General features: G+C 44.0%; 3 protein-coding genes across 9 annotated transcripts in view; 1 reads left to right on the plus strand and 2 right to left on the minus strand.

Moving 5' to 3' along the window:
- Positions 1-8,303, plus strand: part of KDM2B (lysine demethylase 2B) — an 88,858-nt gene extending 80,555 nt beyond the window's left edge. For all 5 annotated transcript variants that reach the window (XM_080985059.1, XM_080985058.1, XM_080985061.1 and 2 more), the window contains 6 exons: positions 948-986; positions 1,661-2,334; positions 3,318-3,481; positions 4,223-4,384; positions 4,822-5,040; positions 7,092-8,303. In XM_080985059.1, the coding sequence (XP_080841185.1) occupies positions 948-986; positions 1,661-2,334; positions 3,318-3,481; positions 4,223-4,384; positions 4,822-5,040; positions 7,092-7,273 (1,440 nt within the window). In that variant the 3' untranslated portion in view covers positions 7,274-8,303. The remainder of the gene's footprint in view (positions 1-947; positions 987-1,660; positions 2,335-3,317; positions 3,482-4,222; positions 4,385-4,821; positions 5,041-7,091) is intronic.
- Positions 1-23,522, minus strand: part of LOC308465401 (uncharacterized protein) — a 321,144-nt gene that overhangs the window by 286,404 nt on the left and 11,218 nt on the right. The window lies entirely within an intron of this gene.
- Positions 8,783-23,506, minus strand: RNF34 (ring finger protein 34). 2 transcript variants are annotated; one of them, XR_013980393.1, is made up of 7 exons: positions 23,311-23,506; positions 13,922-14,140; positions 13,238-13,630; positions 11,193-11,249; positions 10,750-10,951; positions 9,511-10,450; positions 8,783-9,474 (listed from the first exon to the last, which is right to left on the minus strand). XR_013980393.1 is itself a non-coding variant. In XM_080985203.1 (6 exons), the coding sequence occupies exons 1-6, from the start codon at positions 23,314-23,316 to the stop codon at positions 10,263-10,265; spliced, it is 1,065 nt and encodes a 354-aa protein (XP_080841329.1). In that variant the 5' UTR covers positions 23,317-23,506; the 3' UTR covers positions 8,783-10,262. The 2 variants fall into 2 exon arrangements, 1 of the variants encoding a protein (XP_080841329.1); XM_080985203.1 differs by having other exon boundaries at positions 8,783-10,450.

A 23,522-nucleotide genomic window follows, 5' to 3' on the forward strand; every position in this document is an offset into this window, starting at 1 on the left:
ATCACATCCTTGGAGCTCTTATAAATGTTTCCCATTCCATTAACATCATTTTTTAACCATTCCTAAATACCGGGTCCTGGTGTGACTGAGTGGCAAAGATTTGTGATCTAGGAAGCTCTCCGTTCAAATGTCACCTTGCCTGAAAACTCCTGAGGTAGCCTTGAGCAAGCCAGTGGTGATTTTAAGTGTCTTAACTATTAAGCGGGAATGCACAATTTAAAAAAGCAGCCTTGCCCACAGGCTTATAGTCAGCTTCATTATCTCCTTCCATTGACACTGTAGATGTTGATGTTCATACTATCCAATATTTTCAGCTGTTTAATTTTTTAAATCTGTATTCTAAGAAATAAATACGGTAAATCATGTATTTTACACCTGAATTTTAAAACCCTTGGACTGCAGTTCTTCCTGCAGGTTACCTAAATCCCCTTGGATTCTATGGGAATTAAATACAGTGGTGCCTCGCAAGACGAAATTAATCCGTTCCGCGAGTATCTTCGTCTAGCGGTTTGTTCGTCTTGCGAAGCAACCCTATTAGCGGCTTAGCGGATTAGAGCTATTAGCGGTTTAGCGGCTATTAAAGGCTTAGCGGCTTAGCTGCTAAAAGGCTTTTAAAGGCTTAGCGGCTTAGAAAAAGGGGGGGGGAGCGAAAAAGAATCTCAAGACTCGCAAGACATTTTCGTCTTGCGAAGCAAGCCCATAGGGAAATTCGTCCTGCGAAGCGCATTGAAAAACGGAAAACCCTTTCGTCTAGCGGGTTTTCCGTCTTGCGAGGCATTCGTCTTGCGGGGCACCACTGTAGTTCATTGGTGTACAGGATTGCAGTCCTTGGTCACTGAAACGTCATACAGAAATGTTATGTACTGTGTGTGTGTGTTAGCTAAGTTGTCTATACTAAGTCTTGTCTCTTTGCTCTCTCCCACCCCACAATCCCTTTCTGACCACAGTTAAAACTAGGCAAAGAAGAGAAGCTGTTCAGGAAAAAGGTACTACATTAAATGGTGTAGATTTCTTCCATTACTTCACTCACCTATCCAATGACTTACTGTGACTATTCTGGAAATGGCAGGTTTGGATCTTAAATTGGGGAGGGGGGACAGCTGGTGTGTCTTCTGCAGCTCTGCCTACACACCTGGAATCTTAGGTTTGATTAATTATTGGTTCTTGCAACATGGAGATATGGTTAGCAATGAAATTCAACCCCCCTCCCTGCGAAAAAGAAAAGCAGGCCTGCTGTTTTACTCTGCCTCTGTGGAAACCTCTCAGGCCTATGGTAAAATGTCAACCTGAGTTAGAAAATTGTGATTTGGATGCAGAATGCCCATCATATAACTAATTTGTTGTGTGTCCTTCCTCCACATCTACTTAGAGCACGTTTTGGATGACATTTATAGTTGAGGGAATTTCTTGAGAATCTCAAGGCCCACCTGCACCACTGACTTAATGTTGGTGGAGCTGTGAAAGCTTGGGCTGTATAATACGAAACTAAAATTCTGAGGGCCTTTTGTTGGAAGTGCAGGTGATCTTTTTAAGGGCCCAAGCTTTCTTCACAAAGCTACAGTTGCCCCTGAAAGGAAAGGACCCCTTGAAAGCAGTTTTGGTCTATAGGGTCGAGGGGTGCCCATTGCCTGTGTACTGAGCCAGAATCTTCCCTTTCCAGAGGCGATCGTGGAAGGCCACAGATGACCGAGCTGCCCTGGTCAAGCCAGTCCGGCGCTTCAAGCAGGAGCCTGAGGAGGACCTCCCAGAGGAGCCTCCCAAAAGCAAAGAGAGTGACCAGTCTCGCTCCAGCTCCCCCACGGCGGGGCCAAGCTCAGAGGGCGCAGAGTCCCGAGACAAGAAGAAGTTCAAGATCCGGCGGAAAACACGCCTCCCAAACAAGGAGCTGAGCAAGGAGCTGAGCAAAGAGCTCAACCAGGAGATCCAGAAGACGGAGAACAGCCTTGCCAATGAGAATCACCAGCCCATCAAGTCTGAGCCGGAGAGCGAGAACGAGGAGCCCAAGCGGGTGCTGGGCCCTGAGCGGCCTCACCGCTTCAGCAAAGGCTTGAATGGAACCCCCCGAGAACTCCGGCACCAGCTCTTGTCCAGCCTCCGGAGCAGCACTCCCCGGGCAGCTGCCCGGCCTCCCCGCTCCCTCTCGCCCCCCAAGTGCATTCAGATGGAACGTCACGTCATCCGGCCGCCCCCCATCAGCCCGCCCCCAGACTCGCTCCCGCTGGATGATGGGGAGGCCCACATCATGCAAAGGGAAGTCTGGATGGCTGTCTTCAGCTACCTCAGCCACAGCGAACTCTGTCTCTGCATGCGGGTTTGCAAGACCTGGAACAGATGGTAAGGGGCATCGGAGGTGTTTGCGTCTTGGTGGTGGGAAGGGTACAAGTTCTAGAGAACAGGATTGCCAGGGCCATGGCATTTGGAAAAATAAAACTCAAGGAAAGATTCCAGTGCCACCTGCAGAATCTTGTAAATCTTGGCTTTGTTTCATAAAAGGGGGGTTTCTAATAATAATTTATTATTTATACCCTGCCCATCTGGCTGGGTTTCCCAGAAGACTAAAATACAATAACCTCTAGACATCTTGATTTCTTTTAAAAGGTGCAGGTGAGATGCAGTGGTCATATTTCTAATATCTGAGTTTGATGGACACTGATAATGGCTTTGGAGAGGGTTTGGTTGGGTGTTCCAGGGAATTAAATTCCTGCTCACTTATTTCTTACAATCCAGTGTGATTCAGTTTCTGGAACGTTGCAATAATTATCCAGGTATCCCTGAAGATATCATGGGCTCCATTTATGCAAAGTCCATGATAGGGAGCCTGTGACCCTCTAGATTTTGCTGGACCACCTTTCGCACTGTCCCTAACCAGTTCTTTCCCCCCCCCAAATAATAAAAAAAAAAATGTTTAGGGGTACTCTCATTTTCATACTCATTAAAATACTGCCCCTCAATGAGGCCAAACATAGATTCACAAAATGTTTAGGGGTATGCGTACCCCCAGAAAAAGCACTGTCCTTGACTATTAAGCATATTGACTGTGTCCAATAGGAGTTGGGAGTCCAACAAAATCTGGAAGGCAACAAGCTCCCAGCCCGTGTGTTAGGTGTTTACCACATGTTAAAGGAAGTCCAGGTATCTATCCACATCAGCATTTTGAAAAATTCCTATCCTATTTATAAACTTTTTTTCTGATGCAAAACTCAAGCTGCTCGTTGTAGGCTTCCCATTTCCCCTGGTTTTGTTTGAGGTTGTGTAGGTCTCTCTGTCCCAAGTGCCAGACCAGCTTTCTTATGAAACCTTCTTCCTGATCTGCTTAGGTGCTGTGATAAAAGACTGTGGACCAAAATAGACCTAAACCACTGTAAATCCATCACCCCTCTCATGCTCAGTGGTATTATTAGGAGGCAGCCGGTCACGCTTGATTTAAGTGGGACAAACATATCGAAAAAGCAGCTGAGCTGGCTCATCAACAGGCTCCCAGGTAGGTCTGCAGTGACTACAATGCGCCGAGGGAGTCATACACATCTCCTACCTTTTGCAGGAAAGAGGCCTAAATGAACATTATTCTCTTCTCTACCTTGCTGAGGCCCAGAGATGGACATTGCAGCCTCAGAGCCCAGTTAACTGCTTTTAATGTTTCAGATAGTAATACCGTCTGGGTTCCTGAGTGGCTACAGTCTGGCCCTGGTAGAACAGGCTGCACAGGAAATGTTGTGGCAGACCTAGGCAGGAGGGGGAAGCATTAAAGGTGGCTCATGACGAGGCCTACATTTGTTCCTTTCGATAAACTCGGGAAGTTGTATGTGTTTTGTACAAGAACAACATTTTAGTGTCCTAACGACCTGCCTCTAAGCTTGGCCATTATTTATGTTCACCTGCAATATTATTTCAGCTGTTAATTTATTGCCCTCTGGAGAAAGGTACTAGGAATACTTTCGAAAGCAGAGCCTGGTAGCCTGTGGCCCTTCAGATATTCTTGGACTCCAGCTCCCATCAGCCAGCATGGCCTGTGGCTTAAGTTGATGGAAGTCGTAGTCCAACAGCATCTAAAGTGGCACAGGTTCGTCATTGCTGCTTGTCATCCTCTTGGTTCTGTGAAGCAGGAACCTTTTCAACCTCTTATTGTAAAACTAAAACGCCTCCCTCCCCCCCCCCCCGCAGCACTCCACAAAGAAATATTTGCTCAGTGTGCTGTGTGTTCACTTCCCTTTCTCTTCCCTAGGTCTCCGAGATCTGCTATTGTCAGGGTGCTCGTGGATTGCAGTGTCTGCTCTCTGCAGTTCTAGTTGTCCACTCCTCCGAACACTGGATGCGCAGTGGGTGGAAGGCTTAAAAGATGCACAAATGAGAGATCTTTTGTCACCACCAACTGACAACAGGCCAGGTATATCCTCTTCCTTTCTGAAGAGGAACAGCTTCCTTTGTATTTGGGCCAACACGCAGAAGAAAAACCATAAGTGTGGTAGTTGGTTAGGTGCAGGATTCAAATGTTTCATGAGAATTCTATGATTGCTTTTCAGCTATACCAGTTCTACTGATTGCGTCACTGTGTGTATTATGTTCCTGTGTAAAATTCAATTTATACCCATTGAAAAACCCATTTTTCAAAAATCTCGTATTTGGGGCAGCTGTCTATATGCAGTTTTCTCATTTGGAAGTCTAGGGACTTTTTGGAAATGCCTCTACTTCTTCCATTGTATTTTAGGCATTTGTATATCTCATATAGCTCAGCCTGATGTATTCAGTGGTTAGACAATTTAATTACAAAAATAAACATTTCTCTCTCCTTTCCCTCCCCCCGGGTCCTCGCTTCTTGTATAGGCCAAATTGACAACCGGAGCAAGCTGCGCCACATCACAGAGCTGTGCCTGTCTGGCTTGGACATCACTGACGCTTCCCTGCGTTTGATTATCCGGCACATGCCTCTACTGTCCAAGCTCAACCTCAGTTACTGCAACCACATGACAGATCAGTCTATTAACCTGCTAACAGCTGTGGGAACCACCACACGGGACTCCCTAACCGAAGTTATTTTGCAAGGTATGAGATTGGGGATGGAGGGGTGCTAATGGACAGGTCAGATTCAGCTGCCTAATTTTAAGGGCCCTGTGATGAAGGTTGAAATGCTGCCTTAAAGAGCAGAACAGCCCACTCATCATTTGATGTTCAGCTCCACATGCAGTCCCAGCACCACCTCAATCTGGTGCTTCCTTTACATTACACACCATCGCTGGAGAATACGTGATCCACTGGATGTCAGCATGGCCTGTGGTCATGGATGGTGAGAATGGGAATCCAAGAAAATAAGCCAAGAGGTTTTCAAAGTGCCTAAGAAGTTTGTTCTTATAACACTCAACATTTCTTAAGGGGAGATGGGAATCCTTCAGGGGAAATTCCTTTTTGTTGGAACAAGGGGATGAGGGAGACTGGAGGCCATTTTCCAAAGTCTGTTGGGCATTAGCAACCACAGCAAACCAATTTTGTGCAGTGGAGGACCTCTCTCGTTTTCTTGTACCCAGTGCGTTATTTTCATTGTTTTGATTTTTGGGAGTTGGGATCCAGCAACATTTGGCGTACCTTACTATACACCTTTCTCTGTAGTGGAAGCAGAGCCACAGATAAGAATAGGGTAGAGAATGCCTTGTTTCCTTCAGTTCCTTTGTTGTTGGCCCTTAGCACATAATTTCAGATAGCTGAGACACCTTTTCTGACTTAAGGCCACAGAATGAGGACAGGAAATGCCACCCAATAATCCTGCCATCAGAGAGATGTTTCTGGCAGCAGACAGTGTGTGAGGTATTTTGTGGAAAACTTTTGTAACCACCTTTGAGCCTTATAAAGTGGGAGGCAAGTGTTCCAAGTACCGTATTTTTCGCTCTATAGGACGCACTTTTTCCCCTTCAAAAATGAAGGGGAAATGTGTGTGCGTCCTATGGAGCGAAGATGCCATAGCCCCGCGACCCTCTCCCGGCTGGAGAGGTGACGCGCGGCTATGGCAGGAACCTCTACAGCCCCGTGTCACCTCTCCAGCCGGGAGAGTGCGCGCGCGGGGCTAAAGCAGCCCCCCATGACCCTCTCCCGGCTGGAGAGGTGATGCGCGGCTATGGCAGGAGCCTCTACAGCCCCGCGTCACCTCTGCAGCCGGGAGAGCGCGCGCGGGGCTAAAGAAGCCATAGCCCTGCGACCCTCTCCCGGCTGGAGAGGTGATGCGCGGCTATGGCAGGAGCCTCTCCGCTGCGCCTTTCCGCTGCTCCCTGACCTGCTCTTTGGGGCTGGTGGTGGGCTTCCCCCCGCCAGCCCCAAAGAGCAGGTCGAAAGGAACCTGAAGCCTGGAGAGCGAGAGGGGTCAGTGCACACCGACCCCTCTCGCTCTCCAGGCTTCCAAGGTAGCTGCCTGAACGCACCTTAAACGGCACCTTGTTTTAGAGCGGGAAAACAAGAGGGGGAAAGTTCTCCCCCTCTCTGTGCAGCGCCTCCTGCTGCTTCACTGAAGGGGCGCTGGGCAGAGAGGGGGAAATTTTTTTTTTCTTGTTCTCCCCCCTCTAAAACAAAGTGCGTCCTATTGTCCGGTGCGTCCTATGGTGCGAAAAATACGGTAAGACTACCTTTCCTTCACTCTCACCCCTCCTCATTGCTTCATGTTTTTGTTTATCTATCTATATGCTGTTCTGAATGTGGCTCCTGATTTAGAAGAGGCAGCAAGGCCAGAGCAGTACAATCGTACCTCTGAAGTCAAACAGAATCCATTCCGGAAGCCTGTTCGACTTCCAGAGTGCAACTTCTGATTGGCTGCAGGAAGCCCCGTCAGACATTCGGCTTGCAAAAGAACATTCGAAAACCGGAACAATCACTTCCAGTTTTCGATCATTTGGGAGCCAGAACTCTCGACTCCCAAGGCATTGGGGAGCCGAGGTACGATTGTAATCCATATGGATGCAACAGGTAGCCTCTGCAGTGGCTGTGATTGGATTATTCAGTTGCAGCCCATGCAAAAACACATCTAAGCTTCATAGCCCTAGCAAAGGCCTCTTAAGAGTTTAAGAATGGCCCTCCTAAGCCAACCTTCCTCCTATTTTTTGTCTCCCCGACAGACTGCAATAAGGTGACAGACCAATGTCTCTCCTATTTCAAGCGGTGTGGGAGCATCTGCCGGATTGATCTGAGGTACTGCAAGCAAGTGACCAAGGAAGGTTGTGAGCAGTTCATCGCAGAGATGTCTGTGAGCATTCAGTTTAGTCAAGTGGAAGAGAAACTGCTGCAGAAGTTGAGTTAGTGTTTACTGGGGCAAGTTTGTAAATAACCAGGAGCTGAAAAAAGGACTCCAGGAGACCACAGAAGGAATTTTATTTTCAATTGGGAGATGTGGAATATGCCAAGTTGGGGGACTGTTTGGGCTGTACAGGAACATGTGGTGTTGAAACCACCCACAAAGGTTCTAGCCTGGATGGGATCTTTTGACACTTTGCCCAGGCTCTTTACATACCTTCCTCTGGTGACAGCAAAGGATTCATGCCTAGAAGAACACTGAGGAACACCTATTTATATACCACAGCTGGAGCATGTGTAAATTTTTAAAGCATTTTTGAAAATGTCAAAAGCAATGTTAATTCTGGGGTTATTAAGGTGGGCCATTACCTGTTTTTCTGCCTTTTGAACTTTTTTGTTACATCCAACGTTATGCAGAACTATTTTTGTACAAATTTGTTTAAAAAAGTTATTTATGCAGTTACTGAATGCATTGCAAGTGTTTGGTCATTGGTTTCATATTGCCAAGTTTTATCTTGAGATAGAAGAGAATTTGAACTTCTTACCACTTAAATTACCTGCTGAGAGTTATACCCCAATTGGGATGGGGGAGGGGGGAGTAGGTTAATCCTCTGAAATGAAAAAGCATGTTTAATGGAAGTTTTATATACTGCTTTGTTTAACACTGTAAGCATGTTGTGGAGAAAAGGAGGTGTAAAATACAGATTAAGAACAAACAAGTTGCCAAGTTTTCCCCTGTATAAAAAAAACACATTTTCTCGACTGAAACTTCCAATTACAGCTGTGCATATGGGAAGGCATTAAAATACTCTCATACTTGCTGTAAAAAGTCCATTTATATGACTTAAAATCAAACAGTTTCAGGGTTTGAGTTCTTGTTGTCCATATTTAACCTGGTTAATTTCTGATTGTCACGAAAGGGGGGGATTTCAGTATTGATAAGTGCCATTGTTGTAAAGTGGTGGTGAAAACCCCCAAACTTCTTTCCCCGATACAGTTTTACCTCTGTTGAATTTGTATAAATGATTGTACAAAAATGGAGAGGTGACCTGTGCATTATGTTCAAGTTGGGTATTGAGCAGGAAACTGCTTGTGCTGCTGGGGCAAGAGAGAATCACACCCTTAACGCCACTTCTGCCTTGGGCTGGCAACTGGAAGCTAGTTTGGCCTAGCGGCTATGACAACAGGCCTGCTATTCGGCTCTGTGGGGTATTTTAAGAGAACAGTGCCCAACAGGCAGCTCTGCACATCCCTGGATTTAATTTTTTACCAAAATGACTTTTTGTACATCTGACTACAGGAAGGTGACCTAGTTCTCTGGTTGATATGCAACTCATGTCTGCCTTGTAGTAATACTGACTGGGATTCCTTCCTTCAATGGATGTATAGCTTTCTATCTGCTAAAGACACCCACACACCCCTCAGTAGTCTGTGCTGGGGACAGTTTAGGAGCTTGGCCTTCCTGGCTCCCCAATCCCATGGGCTGCTTCAGCCAGGCGCGAAAGAAAAAAGTCAATGCCAGATAACAAAATGTTTTATTAAGTCAACAGCCATTGTTCAGAATGTTAGGGGTATGCTACATTCTCTTTGTGTATGTACTCCCTGAACAAGGACTTGATCAGCTGATTTTCTGCACCTTATCTTTAAAAAAGATCTTTCTAAAAATAAAGCCATATTATCTTGCTCCCTTCTGAAAAATAAAGTATGAAAGTCATACATTCTGTCTTGGCTGGAGACTGAATGGTACTCCATCCCACTCAGTCTCAGAGCCTTCCCAGTTACTTAGTTCCCGCAAACATTAAAATTTACTCTTGTGCGCACAAGCTTTACACTATCTGCTTTTGAGAAGCAAAACAGCAATACCTGCCTACTGTGCAATGAAGGAACTTTTAACTCCTTGTTAAGACATTCTGGGCCAGATTGACAGGATTACCATTCTTCCTACAGAGGTGAGGCAGGACTTTAGGAAGAGGATAAAGACTTTTATCAAAATATTGCCATGTTTCAGGTTTTTCCTCTCAGCTCAAATTCAGTAAGGTTCTAATAGTAAAGTATTTGGTACTGTGCAACCCCAAGAATGGGAGTAATGTGTTTCTTTCTCTCTGCACCATTTCAACCTGATCCTAGAGCTGAAGCTTCACATTTCCATACTCATTTCCACCAGATATGCTTTAGCTATGTCTTCCAGGAAACTGGAATGAAGGTATCCTGCAAGAAAAACACTGAAATAGCTGTTCAGTAAACTTGGTAGTGCTTCTGAACAAAGGAAGCCATGATTCCTATTAAGGATTTGTTTTCTCTGAAGAAACCTTTCTACTTGGCTGTTCTGTTACTCCATACTCATTTCACTGTAGGAAATTTCTAACATGTCAGAACTTATGAATAATCAAAACTGAATGGGTCACCTTAGAAGCAAGTATGGGGTAGGGTAGCTTTAGGTACTATGATTAAGGCTACTGCGCTTCATTGGGTACATGTGGAATTGGGACTAGAGCCCCTTTGCCTGAATAAAAAACATTCACCAATCTGTCTGCTTGAGATGGGTGTGAGTGGTACATTTGAGGGCCCACTTGCATTTCATTTAACATTTAAAAGACTGCAGCTAACTATTCCTTGGGATGGTACACTTACTTTTAAATGCACTTGGGCATCCTCACTCCTGCTGCTTGCTAGAAAGGCAGCACCCTACTTCCTGGCCTTTCCACTGGGTAATGTGCTTTATTCTTCAGAAGAGAGCAATGAGTAATGCTAGATTTGCTGCTGCATGTTAGAGTCAACCAGTTTCTGGTTTTATCCAGTAACACAGCTCTATCCTTAACAAGGCATCTGTCTGCCTGAGCAGAAGTACATTGGTCAAGCTCCTAAGCTTCTGTTCAGGATGCTATGAATTATTGGAACTGAGGCCTACCATGGGGCATCCAGACACGACTACCGTGGTCTGTGCCTCAGCCCCAGAGAAAGCGCACTGAGAAGCCTCTGGTTTTGGTCTCCCACATTCATGACTTGAAGACGTGCACGGCTCTTACAACATACTGTCGGCAGATGGGACATTCGCTCATTCGCTTGCCGCATTTCGTGCAGGTGACCATGTGGCCGCACTCCAAAAGCACGCAATCAATCACTGCGTCCATGCAGATCCTGCAGAGGTTGTCGTCCTCATCGTTCAGTTGAGGTTTCTCCCCCACTGCCAAGAACCAACAGAACCCATGTTAGAGAGGGAGGCATGCCATGACATAGGTCTTTTCAATTGGTAACCCCACGCAAAGAATATTAAGCCAAGCTGCTTTAGTGCAGACTTGTTTATGCTAGACAAAGAAGGAATATTATAACTGCAACTTTAAAGCAGCGTGGAACTGTAGTTCTACACTGATGGTCCATTTTTTGCATTAACAAAACATCAGGGCAGCCCCTAAGATGAAGGGCAAAGAGGGCTGTAACAATAAGCAACATGCCCACCCCCAAACAGAGAATAAGTACACCTACAAGTCCTGTGATTTGCTTCATTCTCCCTGTAGAGCCTGCTCACTTTTTCCACCAGCTCCCATTTTTCACAGCATCCCGAGTAGTTGACAAAGTTGCGAGCAAGTATTTCCTTCAGCTGGCGAACATTTAGCCCTTCAATATCATCCAGGCTTGAAATATCAGATAGTGAGGCTCTTGCACGCTTCCTGGACTGCCCTGGAGTCTAAAATTCATAAGACATCTATTAGCAAAGAAGCAGGCGGCATTAACTCTGTTTGCCTAAGGGGAAAGGGGAGGCCTGGCACACATTAAATATGCATTTGTTTTAGAATGTTTCCAAGTCTTAAATTATTTTAAGAATTTTCATTTACGAATCTTGTATCGCTACATCAAATTAGGAAGTTCATTCTCTTTTTTTTAAGTGACTGCAAGACCTAAATTTCACCGGGTGATTCACTTCTTACCTGCTCTGCATTTTCCTCCTCTTCACCAAGGTTTGCCAAGAGTCTCTCACTTTGTCCCTACACCCACAAGAGTATAAGCAAAATCCATATTAGGGCAATACCTTTAACAAAAGATTCCCAAATAGCATGCAAGCTTTTCGATTCTCCAAATTTTTCATCTAGGCTAGATGTTAAAGCAGCACAGGGGCAGGGGAGAGAAGAGTCGGCTGTTGGCAGCGCCACTGATTTTCCGGTAGCGGAGGAAGGGATCTTGCCAATTGCTCTAGGTAGGACTTTGCAAATTAGAAAAATGTCCTTCCTAGAGTGGGACAGCACTCTTTAACAGTTCCTTTCTGGCTAGCTCTTGACAGGCAGGGCTTCAACAGGTTTGTTGGCCACCTTGTGCCACAGTCAATGGCAAGCCTCATTCCTTCCTTCTTTTCTATCTGTATTCTGACTACCTATGTGGAAAGCAACACGATGGCTAGAAACAATTACAGTATAGAAAACTTTATGGAATAACACAAAACTATCAAACTGAAGTCTCTGAAAGCCCTTGAATATGTCACGGTGCCAGACTTTACCCAGTGGAGATCAAGCTTGTAAAGCTTTGTATAACTGGCAAATGTCCAATTCTGATGTCCGAACTCTGAACAGTGTTTCCGGATGGCAACTACTGTTTCATTCGGTTCTTCATCAGTCAATTACTTCAACACTCATATGAGCACTGTTCCAGAGTATCTTTCATTCTCATGTATATTATATCAATTCTAAAAAAGATTGGTTAATGAAGATGTTACACATCTTTCTACTTACAAGTTTTTGTTGAACTAATTAGCTGATGAACTGAACAAAACAGTAGTTGCCATCTGGAAACACTGTTCAGCAGAGTTCAGAGTTGGACATCAGAATTGGACATTTGCCAATTATCCAAAGCTTTACAAGCTTGATCTCCGCTGGGTAAAGTCTGGCACTGTGACTTATTCAAGGACTTTCAGAGACTTCAGTGTGATAGTTTTGATGTTTTGCATTATTCCATAAAGTTTTCTATACTGTAATTGTTTCTGGCCATTGTGTTGCTTTCGATATTGCTGAGTTACGTTTTTTGTTTACTTACTACTTACTACCTATGTGGAAAAGCAGAGAAAGAATGAAGTCCTCTCTGGTGACTTGTTCAGGGATGGGTTGGAGATGAGATGGATAAGCACGAGTAGCAGGGGAACCTGGCAGAAAGCTGTGTGTCACCCATCATGATTTTCTAGTAAACATTAGCTGGATCTGACTGTCCCTGGTGGCACACATGCATAGTGCCACAGACAAGGAAGCACTTTCGTGGACTCCAGTGGGTCATTCTGTCATTTCAGGAGGTTCGCCACAAGTGGAGGCTGTTGTTCCCAGCACCGCTGAAGGGCCAGGAAATTTGGGAGTGGGAAGATGCAAGTCTCATGGGCTGGTGGATTCAGCACAGAGACCACTTTGCACAAAGGAAAGCATGTATATATAAAGTATATAGACCACCTGATTGCAAGAAAACCTCAAAGCGATTTACAAAAAGAATACAACATTTAGGATTATCAATACAAGTCAATTAAAAACATTCAAAAGATAATTAAAATCAACAGTAAGCTAAAAAGATTAAAGAGAGAACTTTCTACAAAACAAACATGTTTTAAGCAGGGATTTGTCACTGATAAGTTCAATATTCAAATCCGCCTCTGATCTTAGTCTTAAGATAGAATGGGAGCAAACATTCAAATAAAGGCATTTAGGGGCTATGTCAATATTAGGTTGCATCACAGCCTGCTGAGAACAAGAAACATAACAATAGTTGACAATTTCTGGAACTACAGAAACTGACTTCTACAATTCCTCTCTCTCTCCTCCAGATTACCACCACCTCCTGTGTCAGCAAGAGAAAAACACATGGATGCATTTTGCTATCTGTACTGTAATTAAGATGCAGAGCCAGAGGATCAGCTTCCAGGCCAAGCTCCACCCCCATTCCACCCTAGGGTACAGAGGGGCAGAAAGAGCCCAACTGCCCCACCCAATACACACTACCATACCTGTATCTGTAATTCATTTCCTGTGCTCTCATGCCTATGTGCGAAGTCTCCCTGAGAGGATGATACAGAACCTGACAGAGAAATAGGATGTGTAGAAAAACTAGAAGTCTGTGATCGTGCTGAATACAAGCTGCTAGTGTCTGTATCCTCTTCAGAAGCCAATCCATGATGGCACAGTACAAGATCTACCAAGTCTTCCTTTTCTCGACAAGTATCTGTAGGGATATTTCGAAGTATCAGGTACTGGCGCAAATCTTTGACTTTCAAACGCATTAGCTGCGGACGCTGGAATGCTGTCTCCTGCAACAACTGACATGTGGAGCATCTTCGGAGGGTCTCTTGCAAGACTGAACACATGGAGCAGAAATCCTTCTTGCACTCACAACAGACATGCTAAGTGCACACACAGAAGAGAAACAAGCCAGAAGAATGTTAACACAATTGTCACCAGTACCCAGACATCTTCTTTCCTCCAAGCATTATTTACATACACTTTAAGAAACCTACAAATACATCAAGCAGATTCATAACACAGAAATATTGGGATTTACAATGTATACTACAAGCTGAGCCAGACTTCTTTCCTTGCCCCGGTCCAGCAATAGGCTTTTTGGGCCAAAGACTGGGGGTGGGGGAAGGCAGAGACATACAGCCCTCAAGTGACGGAAAGTGCTATATACTCACCCTTTTTCTGAACACAGAGAATGTGAGGCCACAAGATTTACAGACTAGATTAGATCCCCCTGCTGCTGAAGAGGTATACACGGTGAAGTCTGTACTTGGTGCAAATCTAAAGGGATTTGCTCCACCCCCAAATCCAGGTTGTTGGCCACGAACAGCTCCTGTCCCCATGACTTCATTCAACAACCCACAACAGGAAGCCCACATGGATGTCGCTCCCGCCTGTAAGACACAAACACAAGCCAACATGGTCAGCTAGTAATTCTCCTGAATTTAGGAGCCTCTCCTGACCAAAAGGAAAACAAACACGCCTCTCTCAGTGCTAAACTTGTGGTAGTGCTAACATCATGAGAGCCACATAACCAAAGAAGAAAGTAGAGTATCCCTGCTACAGATAGGCTACCTTGAGGAAAGGAATTAGGATCCCCCTTAACAAAACAGCAAAAACTGCATATTTGTTGCACAGGAAGCCTATTTTCAAAAGGGCCCCAGCTCTGCAGAAAGCATTCTGGAAGAAGTACTTTGTTTTGTTTCTGTAGCAATCATTCTAGGAGCACAGTACACCATTTCCAGAATGTTGGCAACTGAACAATTGTCATGATAGATGTAGAAAAAGGAGAAAACCTGTTTCAGTACCACTGCACAAATTGTGAGAGACTAGTACAGCAACACCTAGACAGCAAAACTAGCAACTATCAAAACCATCTTTTCCTTTTTTATTTTAAGAAAAATGCACACCACCTTTGTTCCCTTGTCCTCATAATCCTATCTATAATTTATAACCTGCACTTCTCACTTCAAAAGTTCAAGAAAGCTACATAAAGCTATAGTTCAGTGATAAAGCTCATCTAGATTTCAAACTACCTTATTTTTCCGTGTATAACTAGCCCCTGTGTATAACACGACCCCTATTTTTTGGGACTCAAAACTTAGGAAATGGGGGAAGCTTGCCCAGAGTTGTTGAGCTTTTTGGGGGGGGGGGGGACTGCCGACAATCGCTCACCCAACGCTGCCAATCACACTCATCCATGAAGCCACTAATCGTATGCCCGCTTGCCAGCCAGCAGCCGACAATCACACGACCGATTGCCACAGCAGCCAATCGCCAGCAGACCTGGCCACAGCAACCATTCACACCCCCCCCAACGCTGCTGACAATCTCCTGCTCGAGGCAGCAAGACGACCCCAAATTTTTAGCATTGCTTTTTAATAAAAAAAAAACCTTGTCTTAGACACGGAAAAATATGGTATGCCCACAGAACATCTGACCCCTAAACTGGAACAAATGACCATATTTGTGGTGGTGCATCACGCCAGGTCAAAAACATTGTGTGCTATATCCCATATGATTTCTCTTCATACAATTCACATAAAAATATATTCCTTTATTCACTTACGAATTTTATAGAAGGTCAATCAGAGGACTTTTAAATTGGACGATAGTTAAGTTTGTTACTAGAGGATAGTTTTATATGAACCAGCAGTGAGAAAGTTATGGGCTACTTTTTTGACCCAACATAATGTCAACTACCAAGCAGATTTTTTAAAAAATCTAAATGGAGAACTTTACCAAATTAAATTTTGATCATTTGATTAATTGTGTGCCAGGTAATACAGCTTTTCTGAAGGGGGAAAGAGAGAGAGAGAGAGAGAGAGAGAGAGAGAGAGAGAGAGAAAGAAAGAAAGAAAGAAAGAAAGAAAGAGGTACATACGTACACTGCCTTTTCCCCTGATGGGACTCAAAAGCAGTTTACAGATAAAAAAAAAGATAAAAACAGAAAAATCAAGGTTCCTGGACCATTCTCATTATTCCTTCATCTAAACCTCCTTTCTTCGAAATAACTGTGCCCGTCTTTCAGAGTGCATATTCTCATTTGTGTGTCCCATTAAGCACCCAGCTTACATTTCAAGGAACAGCCTCTTTCTCTGCTAGACATCTAGACTAGAGATGACTGAGACTGATTTCACTGAGAAAAGCAAAAAATGAATGGTGCTTGCACACTTAATTCTTGAGCCCTGGGTACCAAACTGATTCCAGGGGACAGCATCGCTTGAGGGATCACAGTTGATGCCAAAAGGGCTAAAATCCCATCTAAAATGGCATCTGGCATTCTGCTAAGAAGCACCATGCTCTTCTCAGCAACATTTACATAAGCCGAGTTTGCAAGATCAGAATAGTATTTAAGCTAATAACTATTTTAGCAAAAGAAAATGTGTGTGAAAAACTGCCAGCATATAAACCTGAAAAAAAAAAAAAAGACACAGCAAGTCAGGCAACCAACTTCCTGTTTCTTCCTAGACTTTTATTTTTTTATTTTACACACAGTAGTTATTGCCTTGAAGGATGTGTTAAGTTAACCATTCCAATGTAACTCAAACAGCCCAGCACTTTCCAAGGCAACATTTACGTCTGAGGGCATAATTGGTTGGAAATGCATCCTATGCAATGCAGGTAGGTTACAGCTGAGCATATACTTGCTATAAATACTTGCCATCTGCTGAAGTGAGGCTTGCACAAGAAAACACTATTCATGGATTGGGCCTTGAACTGGTTTTGCCTATACTACAAACCATTGTGTGAGTTTAAATAAACTCTTCTAACAAGACCACATCAAAATAAGCTGCATCACAATCCATGGGTAGACACAACAAAATAAAAGTGTGTGGTGGTGGACATTTTTGACAGGCAGGAAAAGAGTGATGTTTCAGTTACCTCAGCTATGTAATTTTACAAGGCTATAAAAATTCCAGAAGCCAAAACATTTTATAGTATTTTCCTAGCTATGATCCCAGGAATAAAAAACTTACCTTAATATTGCGTAAATGCACACGCAAGCACACACACTAAACCAAGTGAACTGTTCGCTCCCGAAAGGTTGTGAGATTTAGAAAAGAGATTTAAATTAATCACATTTAAGTTTGGGCTCTTTTCTTATTTCTGAGCCAAAGCAGTAGAATTCAAACAGAATTAATACAGATCATGACTTATAGCCAAGAAGAAAGAACCTGACTATATCCAAGTGTTTTGAGATGAGGTCCCTTTGAACTTCATGACAGAGCAAGGTATTTAGTTAAACTGAACACATTATAACTCTTGCACAGTTCACTTAATTTTTATTTTAGTTAAAAGCACCCAATTTTTGTGGTAGTTTGATGCAAATGTATTGGAATCTTATACTTTCCAAAGGCCAGGATTAGCCCTCCCAATACAATGACAAGAACATGTGCCAAATGAATACACAGAATACTGTAACATATATTCTATGAAAAACTTGTACTATAAGTGTAGCCCTATATAGAGCACATTGCAATAATGCAAGCCAAAGATTACCAACATACAGACATCAGTGGCCAGGCTATCCCAGTTCAGAAATGGTCAAAGCTGGTAAATTGCACTTCTAACCACTGAGGTCAGCTGTGCCTCTACCAACATAGATGGATCCTCAAACTATAAACTTGTGGTACAGTGGTACCTCAGTGTTCGAGTGTCTCAGAAGCCAAACATTTTGGTTTTCGAACGCCGAAAACCCAGAAGTACTTGCTTCCGTTTTCAAACATGCCTCCGAAGTCAAACGGCTTCTGCTGCGTGTTTTTCCATTTTTCCAACTGAACTTGCAGCCAGCCCTTTGCGCCTCGGTATTTGAACATTTTGGAAATCTAATGGTTTTCCAGAACAGATTACATTCGAGAACTGAGGTACCACTGTACTTACAGCTGTTGAACCATAACCCTCTCAATCACCTTTCTCAAAAAGGGGATTTGCAATCGGGAGGTAGTTGTCACAAAGCAATGGGTTTTGATAACTTCCACTGGACATTTTACAGTAAAGTGCAGTGAGCGCTAATGTAGCAACAAAACTGCTGTAGAGGTGCTCAAGTGCCTTGCAAACAAGTCACTGTGGGCTTCTAAAGAGTCTAAAATCCCATTCCCTATAGATATTAACAAGCCCCGGATAATACAAAAAGCTCAACTGGGCAGCTACTTCAAGATGCGATGGAGACAGAGAAGTGGGCCTTCTTCACAGTGCTCAACACCACACAGCAGCCACAATTATGCTGTTGTGCTTGGTCATTTGCTGCAGGCACTCTAGCCATCATCCAGTCTATTTCATCACCAGTTATTACTTGCTATACCAAGGTTGCCACGGGTTCCACAGTGCCCAGGGTAGCAAGATGGATAGTACACTAGCAACAACCCTAGTTTATTGTCTCCTTGGCCCAACACCAACTGAAGGTCTTCAAAGCCAGTTCCAAGTCAGAAGAGTTTCCTGGTAGAGATGGAAGTCCTATGGACCACAGTAACGTGTCCTGCAGTCTGTGTTAATGCTGTACTAAGCATCTGGGTCAGAACAATTCCCAGTTCACACAACCAGGTCTCAGAAGCACATGCCAAATCAGCACCTTCATCCATGATCAAATCATGGCTAAGTGGGGTCTTATTATGTACTGACATAATCTTAAAGAGCAGTGCACATAGGCTGGTGTGCACAGCACAAGAGCAACCAGGAATCCAGCAATTCCATGAAGGCATTTTTATCAGAAACCCATTTGCTGAGGTGTGGCTCTTTATCCTAGTTGCTATAATAGCCAATTATATCATGTCTGTACATATTTTACTGGATTTTACATACTTCTTCTAAACTCTGATGTTGTATACCATTGGAAACTTTTCTTAAAAAGTGAAAGCAAAAATGAAAGATCTTGTCAGGCTTCTTAAGAAACCTGTAAAGGAGACGTAGCACTGTTACATCAGCTGCAGGAAGCTTAAAAACAAGCTACACAGGACAGGGCAAATGGGATTAAATTCCAAAGACGGGCTTTAGGTGAGCCGCCCTCAAGAGTTACCCAAGGACTCAGTGTTCTCCTGTCCTCTGGCAAGATTTAGATAATTTCTCTTACGTATACTTAAGCCAAATTTAAAAGGGGTTGATAGAATGTTAATCAGGCAAGCCTTTGGGACATCCAAGTTCCACCAACTCCACATCCTTATATTTTGCCCAATATTAAAAAACTGGGAGAAGGTGCCTATAGGCTACCAGGAATCAACAGAAATTGAAAGAGGAAAGGAGGTAGAGATGAGATATTCTCCTGCTGCAACCTCCTTAGTGAGCAGGACTGTAATTATCTACAGATTAAAGTCCAAATTCCTAAGACTCTGGTGCTGGTTGTACACCAACAAGTTTTTCTCTTTTTGAGATGGGTATACCTATAAAATTATCTTATATCAATTCAGTAATATTTGCATTCAAGTCTGACTCAAGTACTGGAAGGTGGTGGGCCTTTATGTCTTGCAAAAATCACTTAAATGGAAGCACATTGCTATGTTCTTCTGTTAATCCAGAGCAGCTATTCACCTCTGTCACCAAATTTGGATTAGACCTGTCTTCATCCAAAAACATTATGATTAAACAACACAATCAATGGCTCTTGGCTCTACAGAACAATGCTAATGAAGGTGAATAACTTTGAAAAAACCTAGAGGTGAAAAACTACATGTGTAACATGGAGCGTAAGCACTACCCCTGCAGGATTCAAGAAAACTCTCAAGTTTTGTTCTCATCACCACATGGTGCATGCACTTAGTTGGCACCAAGATGTTTAGGAACAGTAAGAGCTGTTCAGCAGTGGAACAGTCTGCAACGAGAGGTGGTAGACTCTCCTTCCTTAGAGGTTTTAAACATAGGTTGGATGGCCATCTGTCATGGATGCTTTAGCTGAGATTCCTGCATTGAATGCACTTGGAGAAGATGACCCTTGGGATCCCTTCCAACTCTAAGATTCTATGATTCTATCATCCAACTGCCAGGGTTTTTTTTTTTTGGGGGGGGGAGGCTTTCCTCCTCCAGTTGCCATCTCCACAGCACCTGCAAAATCATTTGGCCCCAAGAAAAAGCAGTAATAGATTCTTCCAAACAAATTTCCTTTTCCATTTTATTCTAATGTATTAATTGATAGTTATTATTGCAATGATCTTATGTAAACTACTTTATGCGGTCCCCCTGAAAAATGGTATAGTATATAACTACCTTAAATAAATAGTACATTAACACAACAGCAAAACAGGAAATCACACAGCAGGGGGGAAAGTATTTCCCTTTGCTAAGAGAAAGACTACGCTCCACAGCTCTGGAGCCAACACAGAAAAAGCTCTGCTCCTCAGAGATAACACACTTATTGGGCTAGGAAACATAACCGGGACATTGGCTTCATGGGCAGATCCTAATACACTAGGTGGGTAAATATTATATGGGAAAGGTGCTTCTAAAGCTGCTCAGGAGCAAGATATTATAGGGTCTTTAAGGTCAAAAGAAACACCTTGAACTGGGCTCAAAACAAACAGAAAAGATGCACACAGCTCTCACCAACAGACAGAGAGTCAGAACAGGAGCATTCTGTTTATTATATGTACAACAGTTTATAAATAACAATTCCACCCACTCCTTCCCTCGAGTTCAGCCTACCCTATTTTAACTTTTACAACAAATGTAATAGAGTTTTATAGCACCTTGAAGTGGCACTTTGGCGCACTGTTTAGTTTCTCTCTCCACCTCGGTGTTATGCATGTTTTAGGGCTGCAACATTTAAACTGGTTAATAATTAAGAATATTTGATCAAATAAGAACATACCACAATTCATTTGGCAGTCCTTTATTAAGTTGTTGATTTTACTAGTACAGAAATTATAAAAAATGGTGACAGGCAGGTGGCACTTTAAAGAAGAGTGCTCCTCTTTTTCCTGCACACAGGAGGGAACAGATGGAATTCTCATTCCCTCCTTTGTTAGATTCCAGCAAGCCACTAACTTCTGTGGGTTTATTTAAATACTGTTATATTCACATGCACATTTATTCATACTTAATTGATCAGCTAATACATATTTGATTATTTGGTTAACAGTGAAATCCTGTGCGTTTACTCAAAAGTAATGTTGTGTTCAGTGGTATTTACTCCCAAGTAAACATGCACTCTCTGATTTCTTTAATCAGCTGAACAGCCCTTGTGTGTATATATCATATGCTACACACAAAGGATACTTATTACATTTATGTGAATGGTTTTTCTAGAACCTTGGTTATATCTTGTTTTCTGCTGCTATTTTAAACTGGCTTTGCTTATCAACGTTGTTTTTTTTTTTTTAGATTAATAAGAAATCACAGATTGCATTATGTTTCTCCATTATGCTGATCTTATGTACACCTTGCATTTTTTTTAAGAAAAAAGGCAGAGTATAAAGAGCTGCTAAAAATATATCTGAGGAGAAAACTTCCAGTGTGGGATGAAGTGAGTTCTGGTCCACAACCCATTCTGTCACAACAAGACTGCATTCCTACACATGCACTTCCTTGGGAATAAACCCCACCAAAACCATTGATTTCCTACTTCCAACTAAACATGCATAGCCTACGTTGGCCTGTGCCAACCTGGTGCTAATTCAAAACACCAGGTTGGCATAGGCTGGAATCCTACACACATACTTCCCAGTAAGTGGGCAGCAATTCTGCACACAGACACTCATCTGGGAGTAATCCCCACTAAACCCAGTAAAACGAGGCTACAATTCTGTAACCACCTAAACTGGGAGTAAGCTCAGATCTGGGCAGATGCACACCAGTGTCAGAAACTCAAATATATAAGCTAATTGCCAAATGGCACCTTAAACCTAGGCTATGGTTGCCACTCAGTTATGTAGCTCATGAGGTGACCTTGGGCCAGTCACAGCCTCTTAACCTACCTCACAGGGTCATTGTTGGGATTAAATAAGATGGGGCTGAACCGTGTACTCCTTGGAGAAAAAGGTGGGATATAAATGAAATACATAAGCTCTCGTGCTTATCTGCTTAAGAAAGCTGGAGGGGCTAGTCAGATGGAGATATCAGTCGCCAACCTGGCATCTAGAGATCTCCACAGGGTCGCAATTGGACCTGCGCCAGTCACAAATGCACCTGCCATCTGGGGAATTGCTTACACTGATCATCACCATACAAATAAAACATATCCAACACCCATTATCCCCCCTCTAAATAATTCTGGAAACTGTAGCTTGTTAAGGGTGTTGTGAATTGTATTTCAGTTCGCAAGATTCTTCTCAAGGGAAGTCCATGAGATTTAGATGTGTGGCAAATGTGCTTTTAAATTTTATTTTATTTTATTTGTTTCATAAAATTTATATAACGCTTGATTGTAAAAAAACAACCCTCAAGTGTTTACAAAACATAAACCAGTAAAATTTAGAAAAAATCACAACCATACTTTAAAGTTAAAATACTAAAGCAGATCAAAATTACCTCAATTTTCTAAACAACTACATAGGTGATAATGTTTCTAGCAGGTGCCAAAGAGAGCAGTGAAGCTGCCTGCTTGATCTCAACAGGCAGCAAATTCCAAAGTGTAGGTGCTGCCATACTAACAAGGTCTTACAAATGTGGAACAAGTATTATATGTCACCCATAGTAGTGTCAATTCCACCTACTGAAGCAGTCAAGTGGGCACATGTTGGGTAAGGCGATCTCTTAGGTAAACCAGTCCCAAGCTGCTAAGGGCTTTATATGCTTGACCTTGGCCAAGTAGCAAATCGGCAACCAATGCAGAGCACAGGTGAGGTATGCCTCCGTCCTGTCAGCACTTGCGCGGCAGCATTCTGCACTCACTGCAGCTTCCGGCTCAAGCACAAGGGAAGCCCCACACAGAATGCACTGCAGTAATCCAGTCCTGATGGTGCAGATCTGTGCTACGCTGTACACAGGACAGACCCACTGAAATCAGTGGAGTTAAGTAAGCCACAGCTAATTGAAGTCGGTTTATTTTAATGCGTCTCCTCCAAGAATGACTTCCTCAGGCAAAAACATTTAAGAAAAAACCAGCCCTGGTGGATGCAGCCCAGAGAGTCTTCCTTCTCTGCGGGCGCTTGTGTGTGTCCCCTGGGGGTCCAGCTGTCTGACTTCACCCCCCAAAGGAACACACTCCCATTCTATCCCGAGCCAAACGGAGGCCAAAGATCTATCGGGATTATGTTGTCACAGACACCCGAGTAAACATGCCGGAGGAGTGCGCTGTCAAAGTCTTCTGGAGGCGCCACAGGACTCCCGGGATTCTGCCGGATAAAGGGGCCTCCACCCCCCCTCCTCCCGGGGGGCAGCAAGGCGCCCTTTTAACCCCCCCCCCACTGACAGGCGAGCGCGGGGGGGGGCTGTTACCGTTACTTCGTCGCCTTCAAGAAAAGGCTCCGCCCCTAGCCAGCCCCGCCTCTTCCCTGGCTGCCCCCTCCAAAATGGAAGACAACCCCCCTTCCCTCAAAAAAACACACCCCACCTACCTGCCTCCCCACCTCCACTCCCCCCTCCCCACTTTCCAGGGTGTCCCTCAAACCTGCCCCCCCCCCTCCCCGGGTCGCACCTTCATGGCCGCTTCGGCGCCTCCTTCCTTCGCCTCAGCGGAGCCGGTCTTGCGGGGGAGGGGCGCCTGCCTCCCCAACGGTCTCCCTCGCGCCGCCGCCTTGATATGCGCATGCGCCGCACCCCTCCCGTCCGCGGAGAAGGGCCTGGCGCCGGGACCACCCACCGAGCCGAGGTCGGGAGGGCCCCGGGAAGGACTCGGCTCGCCTCCCC

Source organism: Podarcis pityusensis (assembly GCF_964106645.2).
Source record: "Podarcis pityusensis genome assembly, chromosome: 16".
NCBI lineage: Eukaryota > Metazoa > Chordata > Lepidosauria > Squamata > Lacertidae > Podarcis > Podarcis pityusensis.

What these genes read in the sequence shown, in the direction of transcription:
- RNF34 (XM_080985203.1), bottom strand. An exon ending in TCTCTGTGTTCAGAAAAAGG is followed by an intron (nt 13,631 to 13,921) that starts GTGAGTATATAG and finishes GTGTGCACTTAG; the next exon opens with CATGTCTGTTGTGAGTGCAA. An exon ending in AGGAGGAAAATGCAGAGCAG is followed by an intron (nt 10,952 to 11,192) that starts GTAAGAAGTGAA and finishes TATGAATTTTAG; the next exon opens with ACTCCAGGGCAGTCCAGGAA.